The following is a 27,739-nucleotide window of genomic DNA, read 5'->3' on the forward strand; positions in this document are numbered from 1 at the left end:
AGACGAGAAGAGTTAGCATGTACTGAGTACCTCCTACCTCCCAGGTCCTCCCACCAACCTTAGGGACCAGGCACCATGACCACCCTCCAACCTCCTGTACCTCGGAGCAGTAGGGAATGTGCCCAAGGCCACAGGGCAGAGCCACCAAGATGCAATCTGGGGTCCGAGCCCTGTATGTCCACGCTACCCCAGTAGCAATTCCACTCTGGCAACTGAGAGTCCAGCTTCATGGGAGATACACAATAAGGAGGAGGGAGGTGGCTATTATACTCAGACAACTGACAGTAGCTCCTTTCCAAGAGGAAGGCTGTCCCTCTCCACACAGAGGTGAGGCCCACCTGGGTGATGGCCAACCACCGCTGCTTCACCACAAAAGACCATCCCCAATACCTCGGGCCTAAAAGGATTTCAGGGTCCTACAAAACCATTTGAGATCAACCCCTTTTTAAAAAAATGGACAGTAATATGTATAAAATAGACAATTAATGAGAACCTGCTGTATAGCACAGGGAACTCCACTTCGCTGTACAGTAGAAACTAAAACAACATTGTAAAACAACTATACCCCAAATTTCAAAAAAAATTCCTGTTGGCTCCAAAGTGTGACCCCAAAAAACTTCAAATGTTGTATGAAATTTTCTGCAAAGTGTAAGATGATGGCAACCAATTGCAAATCAACTCTTCTGAGGCTATGGACATATTTTATTGAATAGGTGATACAGGCTTGTTTGAATATAACAGCTAGAATGTTAAGATTGTCTAAAAGGAAGAGCCCCCAGGACCTACAGGACTGTTTTAATGACCCCGCCACACACCGAGCAAAATGTCACCATGGAGAGTATGGAACTCACCTAATTGCCGGCCAAGTGTTTAGCTGAATTGGGGGTGACAAAGACAGAGGGCTTCCCTCCAAAGTTTTGGGGACAAATGTCAGGCAGCTGGCTCTGCTAACAATAAAGACAGCAGAGCAAAGCTCCCGGAAAACACATGACTCTGAGTCACACCACTTGTTAAGTTAAAAGGGTGCCCAGGTCCCCCTGCCAACACACCTCATTAGCTAAATGAACTGACCCTGCTGGATAAGGTTATTTAATATCTGCCTATTGACTTTGGAGAACGTCTGCCACAAACAAGATCTCAGTTTTGACATTGTTGATGCTGAGCTGTATGTTTTTTTTCCTATTATTTGTCAAACAGATTGCTGAGCTGGGTCCAGCCACGTCCACTGAGTGTAAAGCCACGTCACCAGCACGGCTCTTACTTGCCACAACAGCGGGAAATGCGGCCAATTCGTGTAAAAGCGGAATCCAGTTCTTGGGATGTAAGTCAGAAAGAAGGGTGGCTGGGATACAGTGCCATTTTCCAGCACTCGTGGCCATTCCCGCCCTGTGGCTTCAGAGCCGGGGAAAGTTCCAGTGAGTCTTAGGTTGCTTCTACCCATTTCCCCAGTGAAATGAGTTAGTTTAACCATGGTCGGCGGTCCCAGCCGTGTGCCTCAAGTCTCCTACTCCTTTTGTTCCGTATGCTGACCTTAACATAATTCAAGCCAACGCTTAAAAATCAGGACTTAGGGCTTCCCTGGTGGCGCAGTGGTTGCGAGTCCGCCTGCCAATGCAGGGGACGCGGGTTCGTGCCCCGGTACGGGAAGATCCCACATGCCACGGAGCGGCTGGGCCCGTGAGCCATGGCCGCTGAGCCTGCGCGTCCGGAGCCTGTGCTCCGCAACGGGAGAGGCCACGACAGTGAGAGGCCCTCGTACCGCAAAAAAAAAAAAAAAAAATCAGGACTTAGATCAACAAGCTAGGTTTCCAGCTCTGGGAAGCTCTGCAAAGATCTAGCTGCCTTTGGCTCACCTTTCTGCTGCAGCTGAGTCACAGTGCCCCCTTCAGACAAGGGTGTGCGTGTCAGTCCGCCCCAGTCCTCACCCCTCCCTCTCGGCTCCCACACCCAGCTCACTCACCCACAGGGCAGCTTTTGTGGGTGTCGAGCCCAGAGTTCAGCATAGACGCTGCCCCACAGGAGGGATGCTGGAGCTACCCCAGTTCTAGCAGGAAAGGAGAAAGCTAGCGGGAGGGGGGTGCTTGGACCTTTGGGGATGGGCCAAAAGGAAAAAGGAAGCTGCCAGCTCGAATCCTTCCCCTTACAAGCTCCTCATCGCCTTTTACACCGTCTCCTCCAAATCCAGTGCCAGCTTATCACCTTTCACCAAGAGTAACCAGGCGCCCCTGTGGAGCACCAAGCTCTTAGATGCCCCCCGGGTCAGCCTGGCTTCTCGCCCAGCCCCACCTCAGACTCAGGCAGCAGACCCCTCCGGGAAGGTTCAGGAAAACTTCTGGAACATTGCTAGCTTAGGGAGCATCTAGTGCCATGAAATTTACAAACTGAAATTCACAGGTCACACTGCCCACGGCCTGGTGACGTTTGCTTGTGCTGGTCTTGTACCGTAACAACAGAGCTACTCTCATCACGGCTATGACCCCTATTACGCCAATGCGTTAGCTGGTGTCCAGACGGGAGAGAAGGTAATTGGTTCCCATCACCCCAAGCAGCGTTACTGGATGCAATGAACAAATAGCTCAAAAGTAAAGGCTGGCATGGGAGCCCGTTAGGTGTGTGATGGACTTAGGAAATGAACACAAACTCACCCACTTCCATCAATACCCTCCTCAAGTCATTTACAAATAGGACAGATGGTTTCGTATCTGATTCAGAGGAACTGCCACGTTTCCCGGCCTTCCTCCTCACCCAAAGCCACTGGCCGCCGTGGATCTGAACTCAGGAAAGTTACCCCAAGTCAGAGCTGACATGCAAACGTTCCCAGGTGGAGCTACGATTTGTTCTCCTTCTTGGATCCAAACCCGGCATTGACTCTCTGAAAAGCCTTGTTCACGACAGGGTCCATCGGGTCCTTTGTCTCCAGCTTCACCATCCAGTAGAAGAGGAACATCCGCCGCCTACTCTGGCTGCGGCTCAGGCGGCAGGCAAGGGACATGGGCGTCTCCCCCTTGGCATCTCTGTCGTCGATGGAGGCCCCATATTTGAGCAGGAGGCTGACACAGTCCAGCGGGCTCATGGCTGCAGCCACGTGCAGGGGCGTCCTGCCCACGGGGGATCTGCCCTGACAGTTGGCACCTGGGAAATAAGAAAGTTAGCTGAGGGCCCCCTGCTGGCAGGAGCCAACCTTCTGGAAACCCGTTCAAGAAGAGAAGCATGGGAAGGGCCGAGGCTGGGAAAGGAATGCTTGGAAGAACGAATAACCAACCGAGTGCACGGAGCGGGGCACTGCTGCATCTCCCCCCTCCCACTCAGCATCCAGCACTGCCTTCCCCCCCCAACCCCATGCTTCTCTTACGGCAGCCAATGACCTTCCTACAATGCCTGTACCAATCTCCCGCTCAAATCCCATTGTTGGCATCGACCACCCTTGGGGCGACGATCTACGTCTTTACTGCTCTATCTCACCCACCCACCCTTATCACTCCAGCATTACCCCCCTCCGTGATCTTCTTTGCCCGCCCATGATCTTCCTCCCCCCACCCATGCTCCGCTTACACCAGCCTTCTGGCTTTATCCCGTCAATATACCTGCTCCCTTATCTTGCCCCAGGATCTTTGCATATGCCATTCCCTTTGCTAACAACACTCTCATCCTTTTTTCTTTTTTTTTTTCTCCTGGGCTAACTCTATGTTCCTTGAGGTTTCATTCACTTCCTCGGGAAAACCTTCCTTAGCCCTCCTCCCCGCAAATCTCCCTGCATTTGTTCAGCAGACATTCTGCGTCTCCAGAACACGCCATGCACGACTGACCATGGAATTAATTATTTGTAATAATTTGCTGACTTCCCTTCATAAACTCCACAAGGGCAGAAAACACGCTTGTTTTGATCACTGCTGTTTTCATCCCCGGCACGTAGCACGATGCCTGGAGAAGACAGGCGCCTGGGAAATGACAGATGATGGGCCGCCTGACTCATGGACAGACTTCACTTCGACTGAATTCCTCACTGCCTCCTGCAGATGGATGGGCTAATGACAGGTGTCCAATACGGACTTGTTGAATTGAATCAAATAGCGGGTAACAAATATCATGACACGGAAAACAAGGCAATTCAATTACATGCAGCTGACATTTCGGTAGCCAGTGTTTATGAGCTATGGCTGGTCGGTGAGGAAGTTTTAAATAGGCTCTCACAACACTTAGCCTCAGCCCTGGTGCCTCTTCACAGCCACTGTCTGCAAAGGACAGAAAACTTTGCAAAGCTGCCTGTAAGTTTTTAACTGGTGCTTTCAAATACATCACAGCTCCATCAGAGGGAAAATGACTTTTTATGAGCTTAACGGATGGCTGGGTTGTGAAAAGCCCATATTTCATCTTACAACAGGAGAAGTGAAGAAAGCAGTGGAGGAAGGAGAGGAGGAGAGTCAGAAAAACCTCTGCCCATCCAGACGTGCAGCCCCAGCATCCTGCCTGAGCATCTGAGATGCTTTCCCAGATTGGTTGGTGGAAGTGGGGGAAACAACAGAGCGAGCCTGGGCTCAAGGCCGAAGGCTGGGAAGGAGGGGTCTAACTTGGAGGCTAGTTGATATGGGAAACCCTCAGATGAGGCCCCCTCCTGAGCCCCAAACCATTGACCAAATACCACATTCTTCCTTTGTCCCGAGGAAGCCAGTGGCCTGGGACGTCTGCAACTGTCTACTGTTGGGTGAATGGTCTACACCTCAATCAGTGGGCCCCTTTTCCCAAAAATACTCTACATCCAGGGAAGATAAAACGTACTCCCACAGAACCTCATGCAAAGCCCTTTAACTCGGAGACAAGGCAGGCTAAGGCGTCTATGTCTATGGACAGAGAGAGAGTGAGAGTAATTGCCCTTTGGTGGAAGAGAGATGAAAAGAGGGTGTGGGGCAAATTCAAAGAGCTTCGAGAAAGGAGACTGGCTAGCCTGCCAACCACCAAGGCGGGGATGCTGGTTTGGGGTTAGACCCCTCGGACCACTGCAGAAACGGGACTTGGGGTGGGAAGAAATAACAAACAGGATAGGAATATCCCCAGCGGAGTGTCTGGTCAGACGCAGTAAACCAGGAAGCCCTGTGACTTGGTGTCCTGAAAGGTCCATCTTCCTGAGCCCCGGCCAGGAGAGGGGACACAGCCTCCAATAAGCGTGTCCAAAGACCCCCTCAGACAGGGACTGAGTGGCCCGATGGGGACCTCGATTGGTGGCTGACAAACTTGGGTCCAGGAAACCGTTACCGAAGGGACCAGGAGGCAAGCCACTGTCCCCCTTGCCATCAAAAGAACCGCCCTCTTGAACGTCCTCAGCTGCTATCAGAATTACCGTGTTCTAGAAGGTACTGAACAGCCTCTGAGTGACCCCTGTGTGAGGCAATGTATAGCGCCATGAACGCTCTCTGAGAAATCCACTTCTTCCACCGCTTGTCATCAAAATGCTGTGAATTTGTTGTTCGGTAGGAAGAATCTTCGGCGACACCGAGGCAAGACAGCTGGGCGAGATAAACAGAGTTACGCACGTGAGTCTGGGTGATCTCAGAAGTGCAGATACACCTGGCTGGTGGGTGACGGGACACTCTGGAGGGAAAGTTTGCTTGGATGCCACATGCAGGCTGGTGATGGGATCAGAGAGCGGAGAAGCTGGAAACGCGCCAGGGGAAGACATGTAACTCTCTCTACACGTCCAGGAAATACGAATTTACCATCAGGCAGGCTTGGGAGGCAGGAAATTCTTCCTGTCCATGTTTTGAAGAGAGAAAATAGCTTTTCTGGGTGTCCAGAGGAAGGGGGTTACGACTCTGAAGGAAGACCCCAGCCGACATGGCACGGCCTCCCCAGAGGGGCACAGGCTTCTCTGGAGATGTGATGGATACTGGCCTTCCGGTCTATTTTTGGGCCCATTGTCTCCGTTATCTTTTGGGACACTCTGAATTCTGCTCCCAGGTGAATAACAGCCCCGAGATATAATCATCACATGGACAATTAAGGCTCTGAGCACAGGACGATGACTACGGGCTCCGACAGAGAGGAACCTGGTCGCAGATGTGCAGCATCCGGTGTGGGGTGAAGCGGGATGTGAGGGGCCCCCAGCGGGGTGACAGCAATTCTGGCTCAAGAGAGGAGGGACTCACCCACCACCCATGTCCAGAGCAAGAGCCAGAAAGTCCAGGCACGGACACAGAGCCAGAGGGGAAGCAAGGGAAGGCAGGGGAAGAGGAGAAAAGCAGGAAGGAACCAGACGGTTATGCAAACAGCTGGATGGGCCCCGCCCTTCCTTCTAAGGCTCAGGCTCCAGGGCAGCAGGTCCTGGCTGCGGTCCTGGCCCCGCCACCCCCGAGCCCATTCCCCCTTCCCAGACCTAATCCCAACGCCCCTCCCGCACCCAGCCTTCCCTGATCCCCATCCCAGCCAGAAGTAAACTCTCTCCTCCACAAGCTCATAGCTTCTCACCCGAATTTATTTTCCAGAAAGAACGTGCACTTGTCCCCTCGTGTCTGAATGATCCATCTTCACTGTTGGGTAGACACCCTTCCTCCTCTTGCCTTCCAACTCCCACCCCAGAGCCCAGGTGAGCACCCAGCTCAAGGCCTGGCCAAGAGTTAACGGCACCCACTGTGTTTCCAAGTCTTTCCCCCTTGGATGAGGGCAGACCCCCCAGGGGATTTTTTGCAGCATTGAACACTCTGGGCCACACGTTTCCAAGTGATCTGGCATCCTCCACTGTTAACTTAGGTTTTCAACTTTACAGGATAGACACATGAATAGAAAACGCGTTGCCCTGGCTCCTTTTGGGGCACGGTGAGTGGGTTACAAGTCACAGCTACGTGGACGCAGTGAAATCGCAAAAGCCAAACAGCAAATGGAAATACTCGACTTGATCATGATGACATGAGTCCTTGTTATCTTTTTCCTCTACGCTGAAACTTTTACCCAAATATTCATATTAAAGACTAAGCGAATCCCCCCCACACACACACACACACGCCCACAATTTACAGCTGGTTCATGAAGTATAATATCCATTTAAAGAAGCATGAAAACACCTTACTGGAATCCTCTTCCACAGCCGCCAAAACCAGTTCCGTCCATCCATCATAATGCCAGATACATAATGAAATAATTCCACCAGGAACAACATCGTGGAACTTCAGCGGAGCGTCATCCATCAAAATTCCTACAGGGGGGGCTTCCCTGGTGGCACAGTGGTTGAGAGTCCGCCTGCCGATGCAGGGGACACGGGTTCGTGCCCCGGTCCGGGAGGATCCCACGTGCCGCGGAGCGGCTGGGCCCGCGAGCCGTGGCCGCTGGGCCTGCGCGTCTGGAGCCTGTGCTCCGCAACGGGAGAGGCCACGACAGTGAGAGGCCCGCGTACCGCAAAAAAAAAAAAAAAATTCCTACAGGGAATGATTTTTTCTCTAAAAAGAAAAATCGGGCATTAAAGATAAACTGTTACATTGGTTTAGTTAAGAGATTACCTGACCTTGGGTATCACAAGGATAATTTGAGAACCTTGAGCACTACTCTCATTTGATGACCCCGCATCCACCTGTTTGTGGTTATTGATGCTTTTTAGAAAATTAATTTGGCTTAGCTCAAAGAGGAGCCAAACCAAAAAAAAAAAAAAAAAAGGCAACGATTTATAAGATTCTGTAATTGTAACTTGACCTATGGCAAAAAAATACATGAGTGAATAAAAGTCATTTCAGGAGGCAAACCCTAAGTAGAGTTACTTGAACTTGAAGTGACTGTATATTTACAGATGTGGTGCAATGCGGTTATACAAGTGATAGATGTTAAACTAAAATACTAACTAATTCTGGTTAATCTTGTCATTAGTTAGCTTAAAGAGGTAATAATGACAAAAATTTGTTGGATCTTTCAAATTGTAGTCTGTGGCAGACTACAACCTTGGCGCTCCTGACATTTGGGGCCAGATGACCCTCTGCTGTGGGGTCTGTCCTGGGCATTGCAGGGCATTTAGCAGCATCCCAGGCTTCTACCCACGAGATGGCAGTCGCCCACTCACCTAACTGTGACCACTGAAATGTCTCTAGATGTTGCCAAATGGCCCCTGGGGGACAAAATTGCCCCAGTGGAGACCCTATGGTAACATAAGCATCTCAGTGACGTGGGACGGAAGAGCTCCTTTCTCTGGGAGGTTCTCCCCAAACAGCCCCTTCCTCATACGAAAGAATGGGGGCCGGGGGGTGGATCCACTCACACTTCCTAAATTCAGACCCTTTGGGGAAGACCATCAGAATTAGTAGAAGAGGATTGTGGAAAATTGCAAGAAAAACGCAGTTGTTTTTAGTTTACTTTTTAAAATACACACACTTCTTCCTACGTGGCCACCTGTAACCTGGCTGAAGGCTAACAGAGTCATTTGCTATCTCCAATAAGCAGTGCCCAGAATGGAACCTCTCAACTCTGCCCAGGTTGGATTATCATTTATTCCGAGTAGAATTCATGAGCTTTTTGGTTTCATGATTGAGTGATTACTAAGTGCCTGTACCCAGCCCCCACATGCTTTAAACCTCACGAAGGGCCAAGCTCGTCCTCTCCGTTTGCTGCAGGAGCGGACGCAGGCTCGCATGGCCAGCGAACGGCAACGCTGGGACTCCAGACCTGCCTTTCCTCGGGCACCATGTGATGCTCACTCTAGATTTTGCTGGCACCCTTTGGTCCCCAGCAACTCCAGATGGTGGATGTAAACGCGGAATAGTGATTAGCAAATCTGTTAATTAGGGTCTTATTTGTGGTTCGAACACAGAGAATAATCAGTAATTAGTCTAAGTAAGACAACTCGAAGACTTCCTAACAACTTTGAAAAAAATGGAGCAAGGCTGTGTGTTTCCCTGAGAAAGACAAGAGCACAATTCACACATGCTAAACAGCTCTTAGAGAAATCAGAGCACATTCTCCTTTTACAGGCAGGCAGCAACTGCCTTCAGCTTAGACAAATACTAATTATCATCAGCTAAATAAATTATTAGAGTTGGCAACAGACATGGAAAGGTGACCCGCCTCCAGGAAGATGTTCACCCCCCTTTAGACTCGTGTCTCTCAGGGTTTTCACACACATTATCCCATTGATCCTCGCTGGCAACCTTTGAGGTGGGTGAAGAGGCATCAGGCTGGTTATTTATCCGCAGAAGCCCAAATTTCTTCTACTGACGTGGTGTACCTTCTCTCCTTGTTTGCGTCAACAGTAAGGATGGCAACCAAGCTTGAGAGAGGTCAAGCTCCTAATAGTTGCTAAGTGCTTGCTGAGTGATAGGACTGTGACATCAGTGTTAAGGCACTCCATCCCTTTCATTCCCTCTTAGCTTTCTTGAATTTATTGCTCAGCATAGCTCATCGGCAAAAATAAATTAACGGAAGGGGTGGCAGACATCTGTAGTTCAGGACACGTAATTTTCGAAGTACTTGTTTTGGAACTCTTACTAAGTTCTTCCATAGCTCACTTCACTTTTAACACATTAAGCACAGGTACATCTCTTTCCCGATAAAGCCTCAAAAATGCTCCAAAGCATCTTCCAAATACCCCTATAGCAAAGCAAATACATCATGGAAAATGCTTAACCGATTTCCAAGAGGGCAAAGGAAAGGATTTTGGCCTTCAATATACCCTCTGAGTCTCCCGAGTCACTTCTGCCTAAAGGGGGACACGGCACTGAGAATCCTAGAGCTAACGGGGCTCTGCTTTACAGATTAGGAAACTGAGCCCCGGAAGCACAGGGCCTGGGAACACGATTCTCGTGGAGACTGGCTGCTATCAGACCTCTGTCTCCATGGCTTCCCAGCCCCTGCAGTATAACTGCAGTCTCTCTGCAATATCGGCTGTTCACTTTCTCTGTGCAGCAGACCAGAGAGTTTTTTATATCTTCGTTTTCTCGAAGTGTTTTTGCATTGATTTCAACCGGGTGGGGAGATGTTGGAGCCTGGGGGCTTTGATCCTGTTCTCATACCCTAAATACTGTAGGGATCAGATCGGGACAGCCAGGTCCTCAGGCTGAGGGAAGGAGACCGATGGAGGGAGAGATGGGGCTCTAGGGCCCTTGCCCACCATGGGGTGCCTCCCCCATGGGATTTGTCTGGACAGGGGGCCTTGAGGTCCTGATTCAATCACAGTGAGCTTCGGGCACTGGGTTTCGATTCCAGTTGGGCTAGCTTTGAGCTCCTGACATCACAAGGGCACAGCTTGAGATTCGAGGTTCTGATACGGACTGGGTCAGTGCCAGTATTCGGGGTTCAAACGTGGACAGGGTTTGAGATTTGGGGTCCCAATGAGGGCAGAGTTTGCTCTGGATTGGGGTTCTGATGAAGGCAAGGTTTGCTTTCTGTCTGGGAGTCCTGGTATGGGAAGGGTCTGTTCTGGGATGCAGAGTCCTTCTGTGGGCAGGACTTGTTTTGGGGTTTGGGGGTCTGATGTAGGCCTGGGTAGTGTGGCAACTGGGGGTAAGGAATCAAACAGGTCTGCCCCGGGGTTCGGGGGTCTTGATAGTGACAGGTTCGGCTCTGAGATTAGGAGTCCTAATATAGGTGGGTTTGGTCTAGCACTGGGGGTTCTGGTGTGGATCAGGTTGATGAGGGATTGGGGTTTTCAAATACAAGCAGAGTTTGCTTTGAGTTTGGGGGCCCTCATGTAGGCAAGGCTCATTTTGAACTTTGGCTTCCTTACACAGATACGGCTGGCTTAAACCTTGGAGTGCCAGTGTGGACGTGGTTTCTGTAGAGGTTGGAGGTTCAGGTATGGGTAGACTGGACTTGAGTTTGGGGTCCTAGTGTGGGCAGAGTTTGTCTCATGTCTTGGAGCCCTTCTGATGACACTTGGCTTTGGGTTCTGCTGTCGTCATGGTGAGCTTGGGAACTAGCTTTCAGGTGTGGGCAGAGTTAACTTTGAATTTGGGGGTCCAGATGTGGGAGGAGTTCACTTTGGGCCCTGGCACCCTTACGTAGACAGAGATGGCTGATGGATTGGGGTTCAGATGCACAAATAGTTAAGCAGAGAGTGGGGCTCAGAATTGGGTGTACCTGCTCTGGGATCTAGGGTCATGATCTGGGTAGTAGGCTTCACACCCTGGGACTTAGGTTTCTGTCGTGAGCCGAGGTCACCTGAGGATTGTGTCTGAGGTTCAAACGTGCATATGGTTCGTGCAGAGATATGGGGTTCCGAAGAGGGCAGAGTTTGCTTAAGGCTTTAGTGTCCTTGAGTCTACACTACTGGGAGGACTTGGGGTTCGGATGGTCACATGGTTAGCCTGGGGATTGGGGGGTTCAGTCTTGGGCAGGTTTGTTCTTGGTTTGGGGGCCCTGAAGTGGGCAGAGCTTGTTCCGAGCTCTAGAGTCCTTGCATGGACACCGCTGTAAAGGATTCAGGGTTCTGAGGTAGTCATGGCAACCCTGAAGAGTTGGGGTTCAGTCTTGGGCAGGTTTGTTCTGGACTTGGGGTCCTTGCACGGACGTGGCTGGCTGGAGGGCTGGGGGTTCTGGTGTCCCACAGCCCAGCACAGGGACTTGACGTTTAATTCCATCTGGGGTCCTGACACGAGCAGCTTTGCCCGAGGTTGTGAGGTCCCGCTGAGGACAGGTGTTTCAGACTGGAGGTCTTGTGTGGCACTGCTGGCTTTGGGACTTGGGTCCCTGATGAACACGTGGGAGTTTGAGGGTCTGGTGTTGGAGGATCCTGCGGTGGCACCGTCTGTTTCGGGATTTGGGGTCCTGACGTGGACAGGGCTGGGCTTAGGTTGGCAGGCCAAACTAGACAGCTAGCTTTGGGCCTGGAGTCCCAGCACAGGCAGGATTTGTTTGCAGATTAGGGTCTTGCTGTGGACAGGGTCTGCCTGGAGATTTGGGGTCTAACGTGAAGCTCGGCTTTTCTGGAGCTGGGAAGTCCCTATGTGTCCAGGGTTAGCTTTTCCACCCAGGGTTTCACGGGGGTGGGGTTTATTTTGACATCTGGGGGTCCTCCTCAGGGCGGGCTTCCCTTCCCCCACTGCGGGTTCAGAGGGGACTGGGTGCCCCGGGTCGAGGGAGTACGCGGGGCCAGGAAAGGGGTCGGGCAGGAGCCACCTTGGTCCAGGTACCGGAGCCGCTGGAGGTGGAAGGGGATGCCGGCTATTAGGTCCAGCTCCTCTTTGAGCTCCCGCACCGTCATGTCGCTGCGGCAGCCTGTCCCTCGGAACCATCTCCCAGGAATCCTCCAGCAGCACCCGCATGACGAAGACGTCTGAGGCCAAGTCGAGCGCCAGGATCACAGCCTGCGGGTCCCCGACGCGGCTCCGGCCTCGGGCGCGGGCGCGGGGCTGCGCGGGGAGGGGCCGCGGAACGGCCGAGCCCGCCCCCCGTCCGTCCGTCCGTCCGGCCGGCCGGCCCGCAGTGGCGTCTGGGCGAAGGGCGCCCCCCGGCGGCCTGGCCGCCTTCGCCGCCTGGCCTGCCGCGTGTCATCGCCGCCCCCGCCGCGGTGGCCCCTCCGGGACGGCCGAGCTCCCAGCGCCCTCAGTGGGCCGACGGGCCCGCCGTTAACCAAGGCGGGGCTCCACGTGGACGCGGGTGACGCGTCTGCGATACGGGGAAAGGGCCCGGGCGCTTCTAAAACACTGGGAGGATGTATTGAGATCCATCCAGCGGCCTCGCCGAGGCCGCGCGCCCCGCAGACCCAGCTGGGCCGCAGCCCCGACTCCTCCTCGCCGCTTCCGAGCTGCTCTCACCGTCAGCTCCTTGAAACTGGAAGACGAGGCGGCTCGTGGCCGTTGTTAGGCAACTGTGACCTCCTCTCCATGTCTGTTTAAAATACAATCATTGCACAATTCGGGGCCAACTACCTATAGGAATTATGCGTGAATAATGCTCTAAATCATCTTTGCATGCGTCGTCTACAGAGGGTGGTAAAGTGCAGACTTTAGCCATGCTTAAAAATCGTTATTTCTTAGCATGAAGGAAAAAAACCAACATTGCAGAAATATGACCCCTTTCAAGCCGATCTGGGCCCAACTTGACAGTGAAAAAACCTGATACTTGGCCACTCCGGAAGTGGGAGACAGACCTTCCTGAAAATTTGCAAAGCTACATCAAAATCCGTCCATGTTGAAAACGTTCTCGAATTCTTGAAGTGAGAAAGGTGCTAATGAAAACACTTAGCAAGGAGGAAATGTCCACTTGGGGAAAAGATGAGATGGTTCTATTGTTGAGATGCCTTTCAAGGCAGCTGTACCTGTGAGAAACTATCTCGTGCTTTTCCATTAATTCACCGGAGGAGACCGAGTGCTCAAGAAAACAGGAAGCTTACCTTCAGTGGTCAAATCACAGACACTCAACACTGCACCTAAGAACAATTAATATGTGAAGACCTAAACTGATGGAGAAGCTACAGGAGAGGACAGCAAGGGCAACCAGAACAAGCTTAGAAAAATCTCAGTTGTTACCAATGAAGAATAAAATGCAAACTTTCAACATACTTTTTGCAGAGAAGTTAATCATAAAAATAGCTTTCCACTGGAAAGGCATTATAGAAGAATTTTAACACATAAACTGAAAATTTAAAGGTTAGATTATTTATTTACCAAAGAGTCTCAACAAATCTCTACCATCACATCTGATTCAGCAGGCAAATCCTACACATCACAACACCAACTGATTTGTTTTTTTCCTTAATGGAAAATGAAGCTCTGCACAGAATACAAGATTCCAGTTGAGTAATTTTACTTGCTGCTAGATCAACAGATTTTACAACATGATAATCTCAATTTCTAGGCAATAAAAATAAATTAAAAATTGCTTGTTACTGAAGCAAAACAATACCTCCATCTATTGACTTTAGGCAAGTACTAAATACAAGATAGATTGATTTTTTTTTTCTTAATATGTAGTCTCCAATGTATTAACTCACTCTTTGCTGAAGTTGTCAAAATGCTATCCTGGGTTGCAATGTGAAATTCTCATACATGTGCCTTATTTTCTTTGGCACGGTATAGATTCCTTCCTTTCTTTTTAAAGAGTCAGCCCAGTGGAATTTGGGGGAGGGGAAAACATCCTGTATACCAGGAAATTCAATATATAGCTCCAGAAATTTTATCTTTAAAAAAAAAGAAAAGAAAGATAAGAAAAAGATCCAAGGGAAGAGTGAAGCCAGCTGGCGCGCCCTTTGCAGCTATAGCTCTGGGACCCCATGTGGGCTGCCCTTTCCTTCCCTTATGCTTGCCTTTGAGAAGATACAAGTAGAAACAAGAAAAATAACTTCAGCATACATGTACGCAGAATTTAATCAACTGTTCATAGAGCCTTGAGTTATTAATTAATGCAAAACCTGTTTATATTCTAGAGTATCTTTCCCTTAGTCTGAATTTTAAAAGCACGAAATCTAAGTTCTGTGTACTTAGATTTGAAGAGTATCATAATTTAACCTCCCAAATCACTGGCATTTGTGGCCAACTATATAGAGGGATCAGAACTATGAGTTCCTATTTTTTGTTAAGATTCTAAAGCATCAGATATAAAGTCAATATCCATGCGTCTCAGTGATCAATTTCCCCCCACCCCCAAGTTGTTAAACAAATGATAATATATCCATATAAGAATGAAAATCTTTCTGCTATTTATGCCTCTGTCAAAGGCCAGTACCTATCTTTATGGAAACAGTTCCTGCAAGAAGAGGAGGGGGAGAGTGCCTGAGGAAAAGTTCCGAGTACAGTTTACAACAAAAGTACAATATTAGAAAGACTGCCATAAATCAGTCTTTAGTAGATTTCTTTAACTATCACATTTTTCAAAAGTAAACAGATTGGGCTATATTTGCAGCAACTCAAAGTGGAGCATAAATTTAAGTGATGTATTTGTTCTGTTCACTGATAGGAGGCTTATCTTACATTAATATATTTTCTTCCTGTCACGAGTTATTTACGTATGTACAGTATTTCAGTTAAAAATAAAATACCATAAACTATATTTTATAGGAAAGCATGAGGTAAGCCAAATATACACATCTGTCAAAGACTTAAAAGCTTCCAACAATGTACTTTATTTTGGGGGGGGGGAGGTGTTGGCTGGGGGGTTAAATAATATAGTCTGTAATAGAGAAAACAAACCACTCACAGGCAGTCTGATGCCATGGAGGTCCCCCCACCCCAACCCGCTCAGTGACCCACCTGGTTCTACAGCCTTTTCACAGATTTCCTGATCAGGCAGGCAGGGGCCCAGAAGCGCAGCACAGGCCGAGCCACCTGGGACTCCTGCCCGTCCCAGCAGTAGTTCCCGTGAGTGCAGACGGGAACGGGGTCATCTGAACGCACAGCATCAGAGTTTCAGAATCTGTCCTCCCTGGGCAGGTATGATACAATCAGTTCCCCTTCAAGGTATGGTGAGCAGCATATGCCACACATGAAATGACCAGACTGTGAGCGATCACAGACTCGTTGATTCTGGTTTCCTAGCATGGTAGCGTCTATACTATTCCGCCGCTTTGGTTCTAGGGTGGCAAAAAAGGAAACATCTTGGTCCCGGTCGGACTGCCAAGCTAAGACAGTCTCTTCAGCGACTTCAAGATGAGGGTTACCGGCATTTCTAAAACACACTAAAGAGGAAAAAAACATGAAATTGAATTACATGTACCGTGAACTGTGTTCAAAAACATACTCTGGTTTGGGTTGTCTTTTTTTAACCACAACCCATTTTTCATAGAATAAGTCCTTTAAAATGATAAAATTGCTTGAATCAAAGAGTATTTCCTAAATTTTAAAGACAAACTTCTAAGAATAGGCATGCATATTTTTTCAACTATAACTAAAAATCTTTTAATATTATCTTTTCTTCCCTCCAGTACAAAAGAATTGGCAACATAGAACACAGGAAGGGGGGAGCAGGTTGCTGGCCAGATGGGGTGGAGGATGGGAGGGAAGTGGCAACAAAGGGATATGCAGGGCAGGAGATAAGATGTTCTCCTGAATATGTGGTGTAGAAGTGAACTATACAAGGGACACAGTCTTATATTAAGTCCTGTTCAGCTTTAAAATAACTGACTAGGTTGGGGTATAAACTTTTTCCGACTGACTACAAAATTAATACCGTTAAAACCTAACCATAGTTAATGCTTAAATTGACTACCTTTCATAATCTTTCTCTGTCATAACTTAAAGTTTATAAAAGTTTCCCGCATTTCTAGAAGACTATGTAATACTTTGCATTTCAGCATGTTTATTAAATATAAAACTGAGCTATCTTAATTCTTAGTCATTTTATAAATAACATAATTTATGCATAAAAATTAACATATCAATTTATATAATAGATCTGAAGTACACTACCACACAATTTGCCACAATTCCCTAAAGAGGAGATTTAGCTGCTGCCTGATGAAGTTTCAAGTCTGTAAGCTCAGAAAAATGGTCCACATACCCTTTTCCAACAGTGTCTGTCTTAGAGCTTTGGTGAGCAAAACCCTTACGTTTGGCACAGGATCTGATGCAAGGCTTAAAAGGCTGGGGGGTAAGTGTTCAACAAACTGGTCCACAGGGATACACCCCTCGCTCACCACTGCCTGTGATGAAGAGAAAGCCAGAGCCAAAAAACGGACCTTTTTCAATAGTGATGAGCACGGTTTTTCTAAAAACATACACTTCTGTAATTCCAAAGAAGTAATTTCAGGATCTTTTGGTCTGAGGAGTGTGTGTGTGTGTGTGTGTGTGTGTGTGTGTGTGTGTCTGAATTTTAAAATCTCAACCACCGAACTTGGTTAGAAACACAGTCAACACTTTTATAATTCATTACCAAGCACTGGGGTACAAGTGGTGTAATATTTGATGGGGAAGGCAAAGGCTTTGGAGTCAGACAGGTCCAGGTTCAAAACCTAACCTGGTCACTTCTAGCTTCGTGGCCATGAGTAAGTGGCTTCACCTTTCCGGGCCTCGGTTTCCTCACCTGTACCATGGAGTAGCAATGGGGATGGCAGATCATTTTTGCAAAGGCTAGCGTAGCGCCCGCCAACAAGGGTTGGGAACCTTCACGCCTGTTACTCACCAGAGCTCAGGCTTTGAGGACAGGGGCCACGCCTATCACATGACAGCCAAATCCCAGACCCCAATGCAGTGCCTGGCCCTCCGTGAACAAGCAGCATTTACTGCTGCTCTACTTACAAAGAGTCGTGTGTGGATTCTCCCATTTCATTCTCATAGCCAGCCATGGAAATCAGACTGAGCCTAGTTTTGCAGGTGAGTCCAGTGTTGTGGTGATACCCAAAGGCTCAAGACCCACAGGCAGCAGCAAGGTGGAGATTCCACTGCAGGAATGTGGATTCTACATCCTGTAGCTCTTCCCACTACAGGGTAACAACAGCGGCTGATACACGGGTGCCCGAGCTCAACGCCTGGCAGACTTTACTGTTGGGAGCAGGTGTAGGATGAGAGGCCCGGCACACAGAGGCCATCAAAAATGTCAGCCAGGGGCTTCCCTGGTGGCGCAGTGGTTGACAGTACGCCTGCCGATGCAGGGGACGCGGGTTCATGCCCCGGTCCAGGAGGATCCCACATGCCACGGAGCGGCTGGGCCCGTGAGCCATGGCCGCTGGGCCTGCGTGTCCGGAGCCTGTGCTCCACAACGGGAGAGGCCACAACAGTGAGAGGCCCGCGTACCGCAAAAAAAAAAAAAAAAAAAAAAAATGTCAGCCATCCTCCCCAGCCAAACATAAGTCACGCCCTCGTTTCCAAGATGCTACGTAGAGAGGGCGACCTGAGGGGCTGACCTTCACCTGAAAGAGACGAAAGGTCCCTGAGCCGCCCCGCTGCTGTGCTCCTCATCCCACCTTCCTCCTTCCCTACTGCGGTGGGCAGCCCTGCACTGGACAGGACGGGAGCACGGGCTGGGCCTGGCCCCCACCTCCCTGGACGGAAAGTGCCGGAGAGCGGGAGGTTGTTCCTGTTCCGTCTCCAGCATCTAGGGCAGGCCTGGCACACAGCAGGTGCTCAGTCACTATCCATAGGATGACTGCACAGAAGGGCTGGGTAACCCTGGGCAAGTCCCTTCTCCAAACTGTGTTGTCACAGTCTCCTGGGAGATAAGGGGGTTCAGTCCTCTGTTCTCTCCTGGCTAGTCCTCTGGGGCTGAGATTCTTTGCCTGGTGCTGTGTGTTGATATCACACGGCAAACATATGCGCAGGGTAGATGCTCCCCCCAGGCCCTGCTAACCTGACAAATGAAAGCAAACGCTTGCCTTCCGACACACTTAGAACAGTGCCGGCACCTTAGGATGAGTTCATTGATGAAATTTAACCCCAACGCACTTTCACTGTTGGAATAGAACTTCTGCAGAATTGCTACAACCTGTGAAAAATATTAGAAGAGCGAATTTAGAATGCTGGCTGCCATCTACTTGGATTATGAATACTACTCTACACGGAAACTGGACATTTTGATGCACCCTTCCACCTTTAAAACGAATTTATAAGCACGGGAGAGAGTCATTTTTGTCACAGTGATCATTAGAACACAGAGGAAAAAAGATGTTTAAATATATGGTGATACACACACACACACACACACACTCACACCCATAAAACCCTTCATAAAATGAAATGTAAAAAGGGACTGGCATTAGAAAAATACATTATTAACCTTAAGATTCCAAATTTTAGAAAATGTCCCCTTGCATAACAACTAAATCATTACCTTTCAGAACATGTCATTTTTATAAAATTTTAGCACCATCAGAGTACCTTAGTAAATATTTTCAAATGAGATTTTTTTTCCTCAGTATTCAGCTGGTACAAGCCCACATAAAACAGGATCGGCTTTTCTTTCCTGGAGTTTTTGCTCACTAACTACTTTTCTACAAAACTGTGCTGGAGAGTCAACCCAATCTCTGTTGAAAAGAAACACTAAGCCATTGTTTAAAGAGTTTCATACATAAGGTGATTTGTCCACAATTTTCATCACTCAAGCATACTGCTTAACAAAAGAGCTATCTTACATATTGATAAAACTATAATACAGTTCCTAATTTCAAAACTTAAAAGCTGGGCTTCCCTGGTGGCGCAGTGGTTGAGAGTCCGCCGCCGATGCAGGAGACACGGGTTCGGGCCCTGGTCTGGGAAGATCGCGGAGCGACTAGGCCCGTGAGCCACAACTACTGAGCCTGCGTGTCTGGAGCCTGTGCTCCGCAACAAGAGAGGCCATGATAGTGAGAGGCCCGCGCACCGCGATGAAGAGTGGCCCCCGCTTGCCACAACTAGAGAAAGCCCTCGCACAGAAACGAAGACCCAACACAGCAAAAATAAACAAATAAATAAATAATAAACTCCTACCCCCAACATCTTCTTTAAAAAAAAAAAAAAAAAACTTAAAAGCTGCTTTCATGGGTAAATGGAGAAATTAAGCCCAGAAAAAATAAAGAAGTTAAAATGGAAAAAACATAAATACTCCTTTTTCTAAAACTCATAAACAGAAAAGTTCATGGTTCCTTACTAGCTTGAAGGAGATCCACCGAACTTCAGAAACTTTATCTGCACACAACTTTAAGGCAATATGCACTAAATATCATAAACATCATTGGGATTATAGAGTTCCAAAATCAACATCAGCTGTCTGAAATTAAAAAAAAAAAAAAAGAAAGAAAGAAATTGTTTGGGGGGTGAAAAACACATTATCAACCTCTCTTTATTCTCATCTCATTTTATAGATAAAAATAGCCAGGCTGGGAGATCAACGGAAGCAGAAAGCTGAGTGAAAATGGCCGCGCAAAGAAAATTGGGGGAAAAAATCTTAATTCTTCATCTCTCTCTCACACACAAATCAAACAGAAAGGAAATAAATTAAACTTTGTAAAATAGAGGCTGAGAAATTTATGAATAGGGATTTAATATTTCAACTTTAGGTTATCAGTTCGAAAGCACATAAAACTTTAAAAATCAGATAACATAAAAATAGCCAGGACGCTGAAGTTCCCAAAGATCAACAGATCAAGGGAAAACAAATGAGATTCCACTGTCTCCACAGTGTTCCTGAAGCTGCAAATTAAATTTTCTGCTTTTGCTGGCCGGTTCACGCACTGTTCACGAGCCTTTCTCAACCCAACAAGGTCCACCTGGAGAACGGGAGCACGAGCTCTTTAACCCCAGGGAAAAATTCATAAGATGGCTGGTGGGAAAAACCTACTACCAAAGCTTTCACTGTTTTCTAAACGGGGAAGGGGAGAAGGGTATGAAAATAAATGGCATTATTTCCACACTGGCAAAGAAAGGAAATGAAAAAGAGATTGGAAGGAAGCTAGAACCAAAAGCCAGGAGTGCCGGTGAATACTTTCATATCAAAAAGCACTGTTTTTAGAAAAGTGATACCAATATCGTGGGCATGGAAGCACAGAATTCATATCAGTGGCTTTGGCTTCAATAACCATCGCAGAGATGTTAGTTAGATAGCCCGCGCTCGGGGATAACGCCGTCGGGCGAAGCGAGCCGAGCCGAGCCGAGCCGGCCCGGCCCGGCCCGGCCCCGGGAAGCAGGTCATCGCAGCCGGCACCGGCTCCGGCTCCGGCTCCACACCGTCCCCGTCGCTGGTCCCCGGTCCCGGGAAGCCAGTCAGCCGGTCCCCAGCCCCGACTCCATCCCCGGTCTCCGGCCCCAACCCCACCCCGGGGTCCCCAGTCCCCGGTTCCATGCCCATCCCCGACCCCGACCCCGACCCCGACCCCATCCCCATCCCCGGGAAGCAGGTCAGCCCGGCCCGAGACGGACCTCGCCGAGTTCCTGCACTCAGCCGCTAGAGGGCGCGATGCCTTCATGGAAAAAACGTGGGCCTGTTTTTCCTCGGTTCTCTGAGAATATACGCCGGGAACATGGCATAATGACTGAAACCTCAATCTCTCAAATTAAGCATAATGATTAAGGATCACAGCAAAGAGAAAATCTTTTAGTTTGCCCCTGGCATCGGCCAAATCATATCCTGAATAGCCGCAAAAGCCTGATGGATTTCTACAGGGAAGACAATTATTTGAGAGATTTCCAGTTGAGAGCAAGAAAAATGAAAACTAGAGATACTGAAATAAATCTCGACAAGGTGAAAACTAAAACCCAAACAACAACACCACAAACAAATCCACTCAATACTGCGGGAAGCACATTATACACCTCGGGACGGAGAATTATTTAAAGTGACACTTTCACTCTTTTAGAATCACTAAAACCTTGAACATTCCTCCTGCTGGCACAAAATGGGGAATTAAATAACGCCTTCACACACAAAATGATGTACAGATCTGAGCCACCTTGGGGGACGTTTTTATTAAATAATCGCTTCATCTGGGTTAGACCTTTTCATATCTCTCACTGTAACATAATTTTCCTTAGAGGCTGAAGTGTATAAACTGCGCTGTGCCCTTACACAAAGGGCTACACTCAGAATGTTCAAGAAAGCTTTGGCAAAAACTGCTCCGATTAATAGGAAAATATTGAAGAGTGGGTGATTCATCTTTCATTTGGTTCAGATAAATTGGCTTACAGAACAGCACAACACTCTAATTCCAAAGTGACTCTCGCCCTGCCTGCCTCTGAAAATGAATGTCTCCCCAGAGACAGTGGTATTTGTAACTTAGAGCTTTGGAATTCATTTTATCCCTTAATAAAAACATAATCTCTTTATCCAAAAGAACACTCCTACTGCTACTTTGGAAATCAATTATAAGGTGGGGACATGAAGAACTATTCCACCTAGCTGGCCTTCTCACAACCCCAAACAGGCTTTACGTACCCTGCCAGTCCATACCGAAACCTCCAATGCCTGCTGCTATCGGTCACTACAAATTCTGGAAGCTGAGAAAAGATATGCTCTCCTCTTGTCTTCAGGAAGCAACTATTTTTTTAAAATGTATATATAAATAAAAATATATAATCCTTCAAAATGTCCCCAAAGAGACTGTTTTATTACACTTCAGATTATTATACATTGGTCACCGGCCAGAACCGTTCATTTCCCTGATGCCTTGTACTCCATTACCCAGTGTGGCTGTGAATTAGCTTTGCTGTTAACAGGCATCCAACGCGTCCCTGCCTGCTTCCACACTCTCTCCCCTGGTTCGTGGATGTGCTTGTGTGTTTCTGCACGCCCCCTACTCATCCTTCTTGCACGGTTTCCTGCCTGAAAAAAAAACCAAGCGTGTGTGTGCTTGGAAGATAATGCCCCGGCTGCCTCCCGGGGAGGCGGCACTGCTCGTGTGCTCCTGCACCAGACAGGAAAATCTCCAGCGATGCGGCATGCGCCAGACTCCGTCAAGGACAGCTCCTGGTCATGTGGACGTGAGCAATTCGTTTCTCTAGGTCATGTTTAAACTCTTAGTTTCACGCTCATCGTTCCTCTGGGGCGGGGGTGGGCGGGGGGAAGGCAAGACGGGAAGCAGCAACATCTTGCAAGAAAGAGCCCTTCATGCAGAACTGAGATTGGATTTCAGCTGGGCTCTTCCCTTAGGTGACCCCAGGCAAGTCACAAGCCACCGCCACCCGGGAGCCCGGTTCCTCCCTTCTCAGAGTGTGCTGGGCCATCTGTCTACCATCCTCCATGCAATTAGAACTCTAAGGGACAGGAAGATTAGGAGGAAAGATAAAGATATTTACCCATCACTGAAAGAACGCTCACCTTAAGATTGTGGATGATATGCTTCAACTGAAGAAACCCAGACAGTTGTTTCTGGTTTTTTTTCCACTGATACTTTACATATCCAGGGTTTTAAAAAATTGTATTGGGACTTCCCTGGTGGTCCAGTGTTTAAGAATCCACCTTCAAGCACAGGGGTACATGGATTCGATCCCTGGTTGGGGAACTAAGATCCCACATGCGCAGGGCAACTAAGCCCAAACGCCGCAACTACTGAGCCCGCGCACTTTGGAGCCCACGTGCCACAACTAGAGAAGCCCGGGCACTGCAACAAAGAGCCCACACGCCGCAAAGAAAGATCCCGTGTGCCGCAACTACGACCCGACACAGCCAAATAAAGATATAAAAATTGTATTGAAGAGGGGAGATTTGTTTTTTGTTTTCATCCTTCTTCCTACCTTTAGAAAGTCATACAGGTGTTTCAGAACTCCTATTCGTACTTCATCCAGGGCCTTTAAAAATCCATTGAAGATGGGCAGCAGGTTGGCAGCCGTTAACTGTTCCCCAAGGATCACAGCCAGCTCGTGGATGGAGAAGGCTAGGGTCCGACGGACCTTCCACTGGGGGTGCGCAGAGACATACGGACCACAAAAGGCAAGCATAATTCAGTGTTATCAAGAGCGTAAGTGGCATTTGTGGAGCCAAACTGATACTGCCAGGGGTTGACCACTTAAAGCTTCATTTGACCAGAGACCAGTAAACAAGCCAATGGCGGCCACATAAAATACAGGTCAGTGAGCAGCCTTGCCGCAGCTTCCCTTGCTCCCTAATTAGATGACCCATCCTATTCTGTGCCTGCCCTGAAAAGGCTCCTTTTACCTGCACGTCGGAAGCCAGCGTCTCGTACATATCTTTCAGACAGTGCCAATTCTGCTTGCCCAGGGTCAGCACCACCACCGGTAGGCTGTAGGCACAGTGTTTGGCTGTGTTGGTATCGACGGTCTGGGCTCGAGCTGGGTCGGTCATGGACACATACTGATCTAGCAGGGGCTGAGGTATTATATCCTGGGAAACAGGAGAGAAAGAGGACCATCATGCTTGCAGTAGAGAAGGAGAACACTCATGAAAGACGAGGACATTGGAACTTGGAGGTGAAAACAGCAAAGCGGGAGTATAAGAGGAACAAGAGGCTTCCCAAAGCTCGGGGCTCTGGAGTGCACGAACTTCTTGTTCGGCGTGTAGTGAGTCAGCTTTGTCTAAAGTTAAAGCAGTGGCCACGCTCATCTTTTCTAAATTGGTCCAATACTGGATATCACAGAGCACAGTCTAGAACATCAGCGTTTGGCTGGTCTGGTACACGCAGCTCTGGAGAATGCAAACTAGCTCCTCTTTTCTTCTTAACTGCCCCCAGCACCTACGGCCGGAGCCCCTACATTCTGCTCACTACTACCTTTTTCCAACTGATGGGACACTGCCTTCATAAGACATCACCCACTTACCTTTTTCTCTGCAAGGACAAGGGGATACAATAATTAAAAACCTTTAAGAGAACTTCCATAGCACTAGAAGCTAATCCACAAGACAGAACAAAACCAAACACAGTTCAATAAAGGAAGCTGTCGAAAACTTTTCAGACAAAAAAGGAGCTAAATGGCTTGTATAAACAGACACTAAATATGAATGTATACATGCCAAATTCTTTTCTCATATTTGATTTGCTTTATTAAAATACCTTCGAGATTGTTCAGAAGACTTTAAACAATACTTGAGAATTTACTTTTTTTAAGTTAGAGAGGAAATATCAGCAACACAGATTATGAACTAAGATATGTCATTAATATTGATGGAAGAAAAACATTTGGTTCCAACAGCCGTTCTTAAATTTAACTTCCAGAAAACGTAGTTTTGAGTTGCTTTTCTTTTCAAGGAACGAACCTGTAATTTAGATTTATCCTCTTCAAGTGGGCTGCAGCCATGCCTCTCTGGTCGGTCTCCAAATGGTCACTGGTTCCACCGCCAGGTTCGCCTGGACCCTGCAGAGTTGATCAGGCACATTACCAACGTAGTCCAAAGGAGGAAGCTGTCCTACCACTCCCCCTTCAAAGAATCCTCTTTCAAGGCCAAAAATGACTTCTGCAGACCAAGACCAGAGCTCCCCTGAAGTCAATGGTATCCCTCCAGATGTGAAAGAATCCATTTGCACAGTTGTATATGATACCGTATGGGTCAGTCATTTCAAGTGCATTTTAGTTTCAAGGCTGCTTGAGGCCCTTACAAAAGACAGGTGCTTGCTGGTGAGTACCAACAACTCAAGTCTGTATTTACCCTTCTTTAGGCCCCAGGGTCCCCGGTGTGGCTAGCTGATGCCCTTAGGTAACGGTCGCATGTCTAAAGCAGAGGCCACTCCCGAAGGCAGGGCGAGGTCTGCAAGAAACGCTGAAGAGCACGTCCAGCATTTCTCAGGGACGAGAGAGGACAGCGCCCTGGACCCCAGACAGAGGACGGAGAGGCGGGGGGGTGGGGGGACCCATTTAATCTGAGTGAAAAGATATGGCTGATGAAAGGGTATTTACTTAGAAAACTGTTCTCAATTTTCACATGTACAAATACCTCTAATGTTTGCTGATGAACCTTTACATTAGGTTAACAATTAAAACGAGCAGGACCATCCAGCGGTGACATATTGGTCTCTGGTCATTGATTAACATTAACTGAGATGGACCTGACCTTCTCCTTCAACCATAACATGGATTTTCCTACTTGCACTTGAAATGTCATACTGTCTACCAGCTTAATGGATTCTGACAAATCAGCTCAATATATGATCCGGGAAAGTCGATTAATACACCGATAGATGCTTCGTTTGCTCTGAGGCACACTACCAGAACCTTCAATTCCCAAGGTTTTCACTGAAATGTACTGCTTATTTTAACAGAGGACATGATAAAACAGAAATATTTTGGTATGATAACCTAAGACTCCAATTTTTCCAAGTTAATAAATTCATATAGATTAATAAATAATAAATCGTTATTCTTCTTCTAGGAATTAATTTTATTCCAAAGTCTTCAGTGCCATAGTTACATACAGCACTTATTCCAGGACCAAGGTTTACTTAAGGTTTAAGTAAACCACCCCAAGTCAAGGCAACCCCAGAAGGAACTGGGAGGCCTTTCCCCAGAAAACTACCTGGCAGTCAAAAGAGACAAGTGGGAAGAAACAGGCCCCTCCTTCCCCTGGGCACCTCGGGACCAAGCTGGTGCATGAAGATGGCAGAGTGGGAGCTGGACCAAGGTCAACGCAAGGGCCGAGGGCGACCAGCCTCCTCACCTCCTCTTCTGTCCTCAATGCTTAAGCTCTGAGTTGTTTTGTTACTTTTTCCTTCTTTTGCAACTAGAAGCATCCTGACTGATCCCTTAGGAACCTAAGAGTCAAATTCAAGAGCCCTGACATCCCCCGCCATAAACCAAAAGCCCAATTATACAGGCCCTTTTAAGGTCCTTCACTCAAGACAGCCGACTTGGAGGAATCTGTTCTCTCTTTTCCTTTTTCACTTCTGTATATGACAAAGAAGCCCGAATACCATCACATCTCCCACCAAGGTAAACGTGACCACACCTTCCCACTTAACACGGGTGGTTTTTATACTCCAGGTAACAAAGGTAACAACGTGAGCTTTCTTGCCTATTTTTTGAAGCAAATCAGCAAAACAGGATATCATCTCATTCCCTACTAATCAAAGGCAACCTTAATAACCCTTGAACATTTTATATTCAGGCTTTTTTAATTCGTCTTTTGTTTAGCTTCACTGGAGCAGACCAAGGGGTAAAAGGAGGTGATAAGTTAGTTTAATCACGGACATCAGAATGTAAACTGTGTGAATGGAGAAACAATTGGTATTCTGACCCTGGAGACCACAAGTTTGAAGAGATTCTCCATCGTGGCACATGAGAATGAGAGGGTGCCCGCACATCATGACTTTATGAGCACAGACCCCTTGCTAGCGAATTTTAATTCGCTAGTCTCACCACTACCTGTGAAGGACCCCAGCTCAAAGGGGTCCATGTGCAAGTTTAGTAGGAATTAGGAAGGCATCAGAGCCTCCTACCACGAGCGAGCTGGAAAGCTAGAGAAACTCAAGGTGAGAAATAAGTGCCAGGCTTCCTTCTCACCCCAAACACGGAGTCCCAGCCTCACGGGGGTTGGTTCCAGACTAAAGGAGAAAAAGTAGTGAGCTACTTGTCTTCTCAAAAGCTCCCCTCCTAGAAACGGCATCCAGCACCACTCCTGAGCAAGCACGGGTTAAAGGAGGCCCACAGGACGGGCTGGAGGTAATGCGCAATCTCAAAGGTCACCGTCAACTTTACATTCTAGGAGTTGCATGAATTCACCTCCCCTTGCTACTGAAAGATGTAAGCGTAGGTTTAGCAGTGAACTAGAGCATTCAGACGGTTAATCCCCACGAAGAACCAGGCTGTCTTTGGAGAAGAGGGAAGGTGTTTTGGTCTCCCCACGTTTGTTTTGTGGAGGAGAGTCGGGGTTATCAATCACCTGATTGATTCGCTGTCTAGTTATCCGAAACATGACCTTAAGAATAAAATTAAATGTGCCATTTATCAATTCTGCCAGGATATATTAATAAAAGAAAACGCAGCTTCGTGATTTCTGTCACTTCCTCGGTGGCTGAGGGAGAGGGCAAAGACTCACCGTGCTTTGCAACATCCTGGCGCGGCGAGCTCATTGTGCGGGGGTGAAGCCGACGGGGCCGCCCGACGGCCAGAGGCTGGGCTGGGGTCTGAAATGGACACCTCCTTGAGCCCTTCTGTCGGCGGGCGCTCGGGCTCAGTCACAGAGTCGAGCTGTGCAGCCATCAGTGCAGCTGACAATACCTGAACTTGAGCTGCAGGAAGAGAAGTTCCAAGAGTTTTAATAACTTTATTTGGTTTGTGGGGATTCACTCCCAACAAGACGGGCTGGACGTGGACGCATCGCACAAGCCCTCCCCTCCCGGACGTCGGTCGCCGGGCGCGAGCTCTCACCCAGGTGCTGATGTTTACGGCCATTAACTTGATTCCAACTAAACGCCAGCCACACACAGAGCATCAAACCTGAACTCGAAAAGCCTCAGTCAGGAAAATCAGAGTTCAAGTCCATCATCTTT

General features: G+C 48.2%; 1 protein-coding gene and 1 pseudogene across 2 annotated transcripts in view; both read right to left on the reverse strand.

Moving 5' to 3' along the window:
- Nucleotides 1–2,827: 2,827 nt before the first annotated feature.
- On the reverse strand, nucleotides 2,828–15,116 carry ANKRD60 (ankyrin repeat domain 60; the record flags this gene model as incomplete). The annotated part of the gene is given in 7 exon segments (XM_079719112.1): nucleotides 2,828–3,132; nucleotides 5,336–5,501; nucleotides 7,053–7,183; nucleotides 12,082–12,193; nucleotides 12,195–12,394; nucleotides 12,536–12,735; nucleotides 15,100–15,116. Coding segments are annotated over 7 exon segments (1,131 nt in total).
- Nucleotides 15,117–15,157: 41 nt separating this feature from the next.
- LOC307063356 (serine/threonine-protein phosphatase 4 regulatory subunit 1-like) overlaps nucleotides 15,158–27,739 on the reverse strand; it is a 62,350-nt pseudogene continuing 49,768 nt past the window's right edge. Inside the window, exons 12-20 of the transcript in view lie at nucleotides 27,286–27,478; nucleotides 24,514–24,611; nucleotides 23,458–23,643; nucleotides 23,037–23,198; nucleotides 21,739–21,840; nucleotides 19,459–19,578; nucleotides 18,184–18,318; nucleotides 16,399–16,540; nucleotides 15,158–15,577 (exon numbers count right to left, since the gene is read on the reverse strand). The product of the transcript in view is annotated as a serine/threonine-protein phosphatase 4 regulatory subunit 1-like (transcript). The remainder of the gene's footprint in view (nucleotides 15,578–16,398; nucleotides 16,541–18,183; nucleotides 18,319–19,458; nucleotides 19,579–21,738; nucleotides 21,841–23,036; nucleotides 23,199–23,457; nucleotides 23,644–24,513; nucleotides 24,612–27,285; nucleotides 27,479–27,739) is intronic.

The sequence above is a fragment of the Hyperoodon ampullatus genome (genome assembly GCF_949752795.1).
Source record: "Hyperoodon ampullatus genome assembly, chromosome: 14".
Classification (NCBI taxonomy): domain Eukaryota; kingdom Metazoa; phylum Chordata; class Mammalia; order Artiodactyla; family Ziphiidae; genus Hyperoodon; species Hyperoodon ampullatus.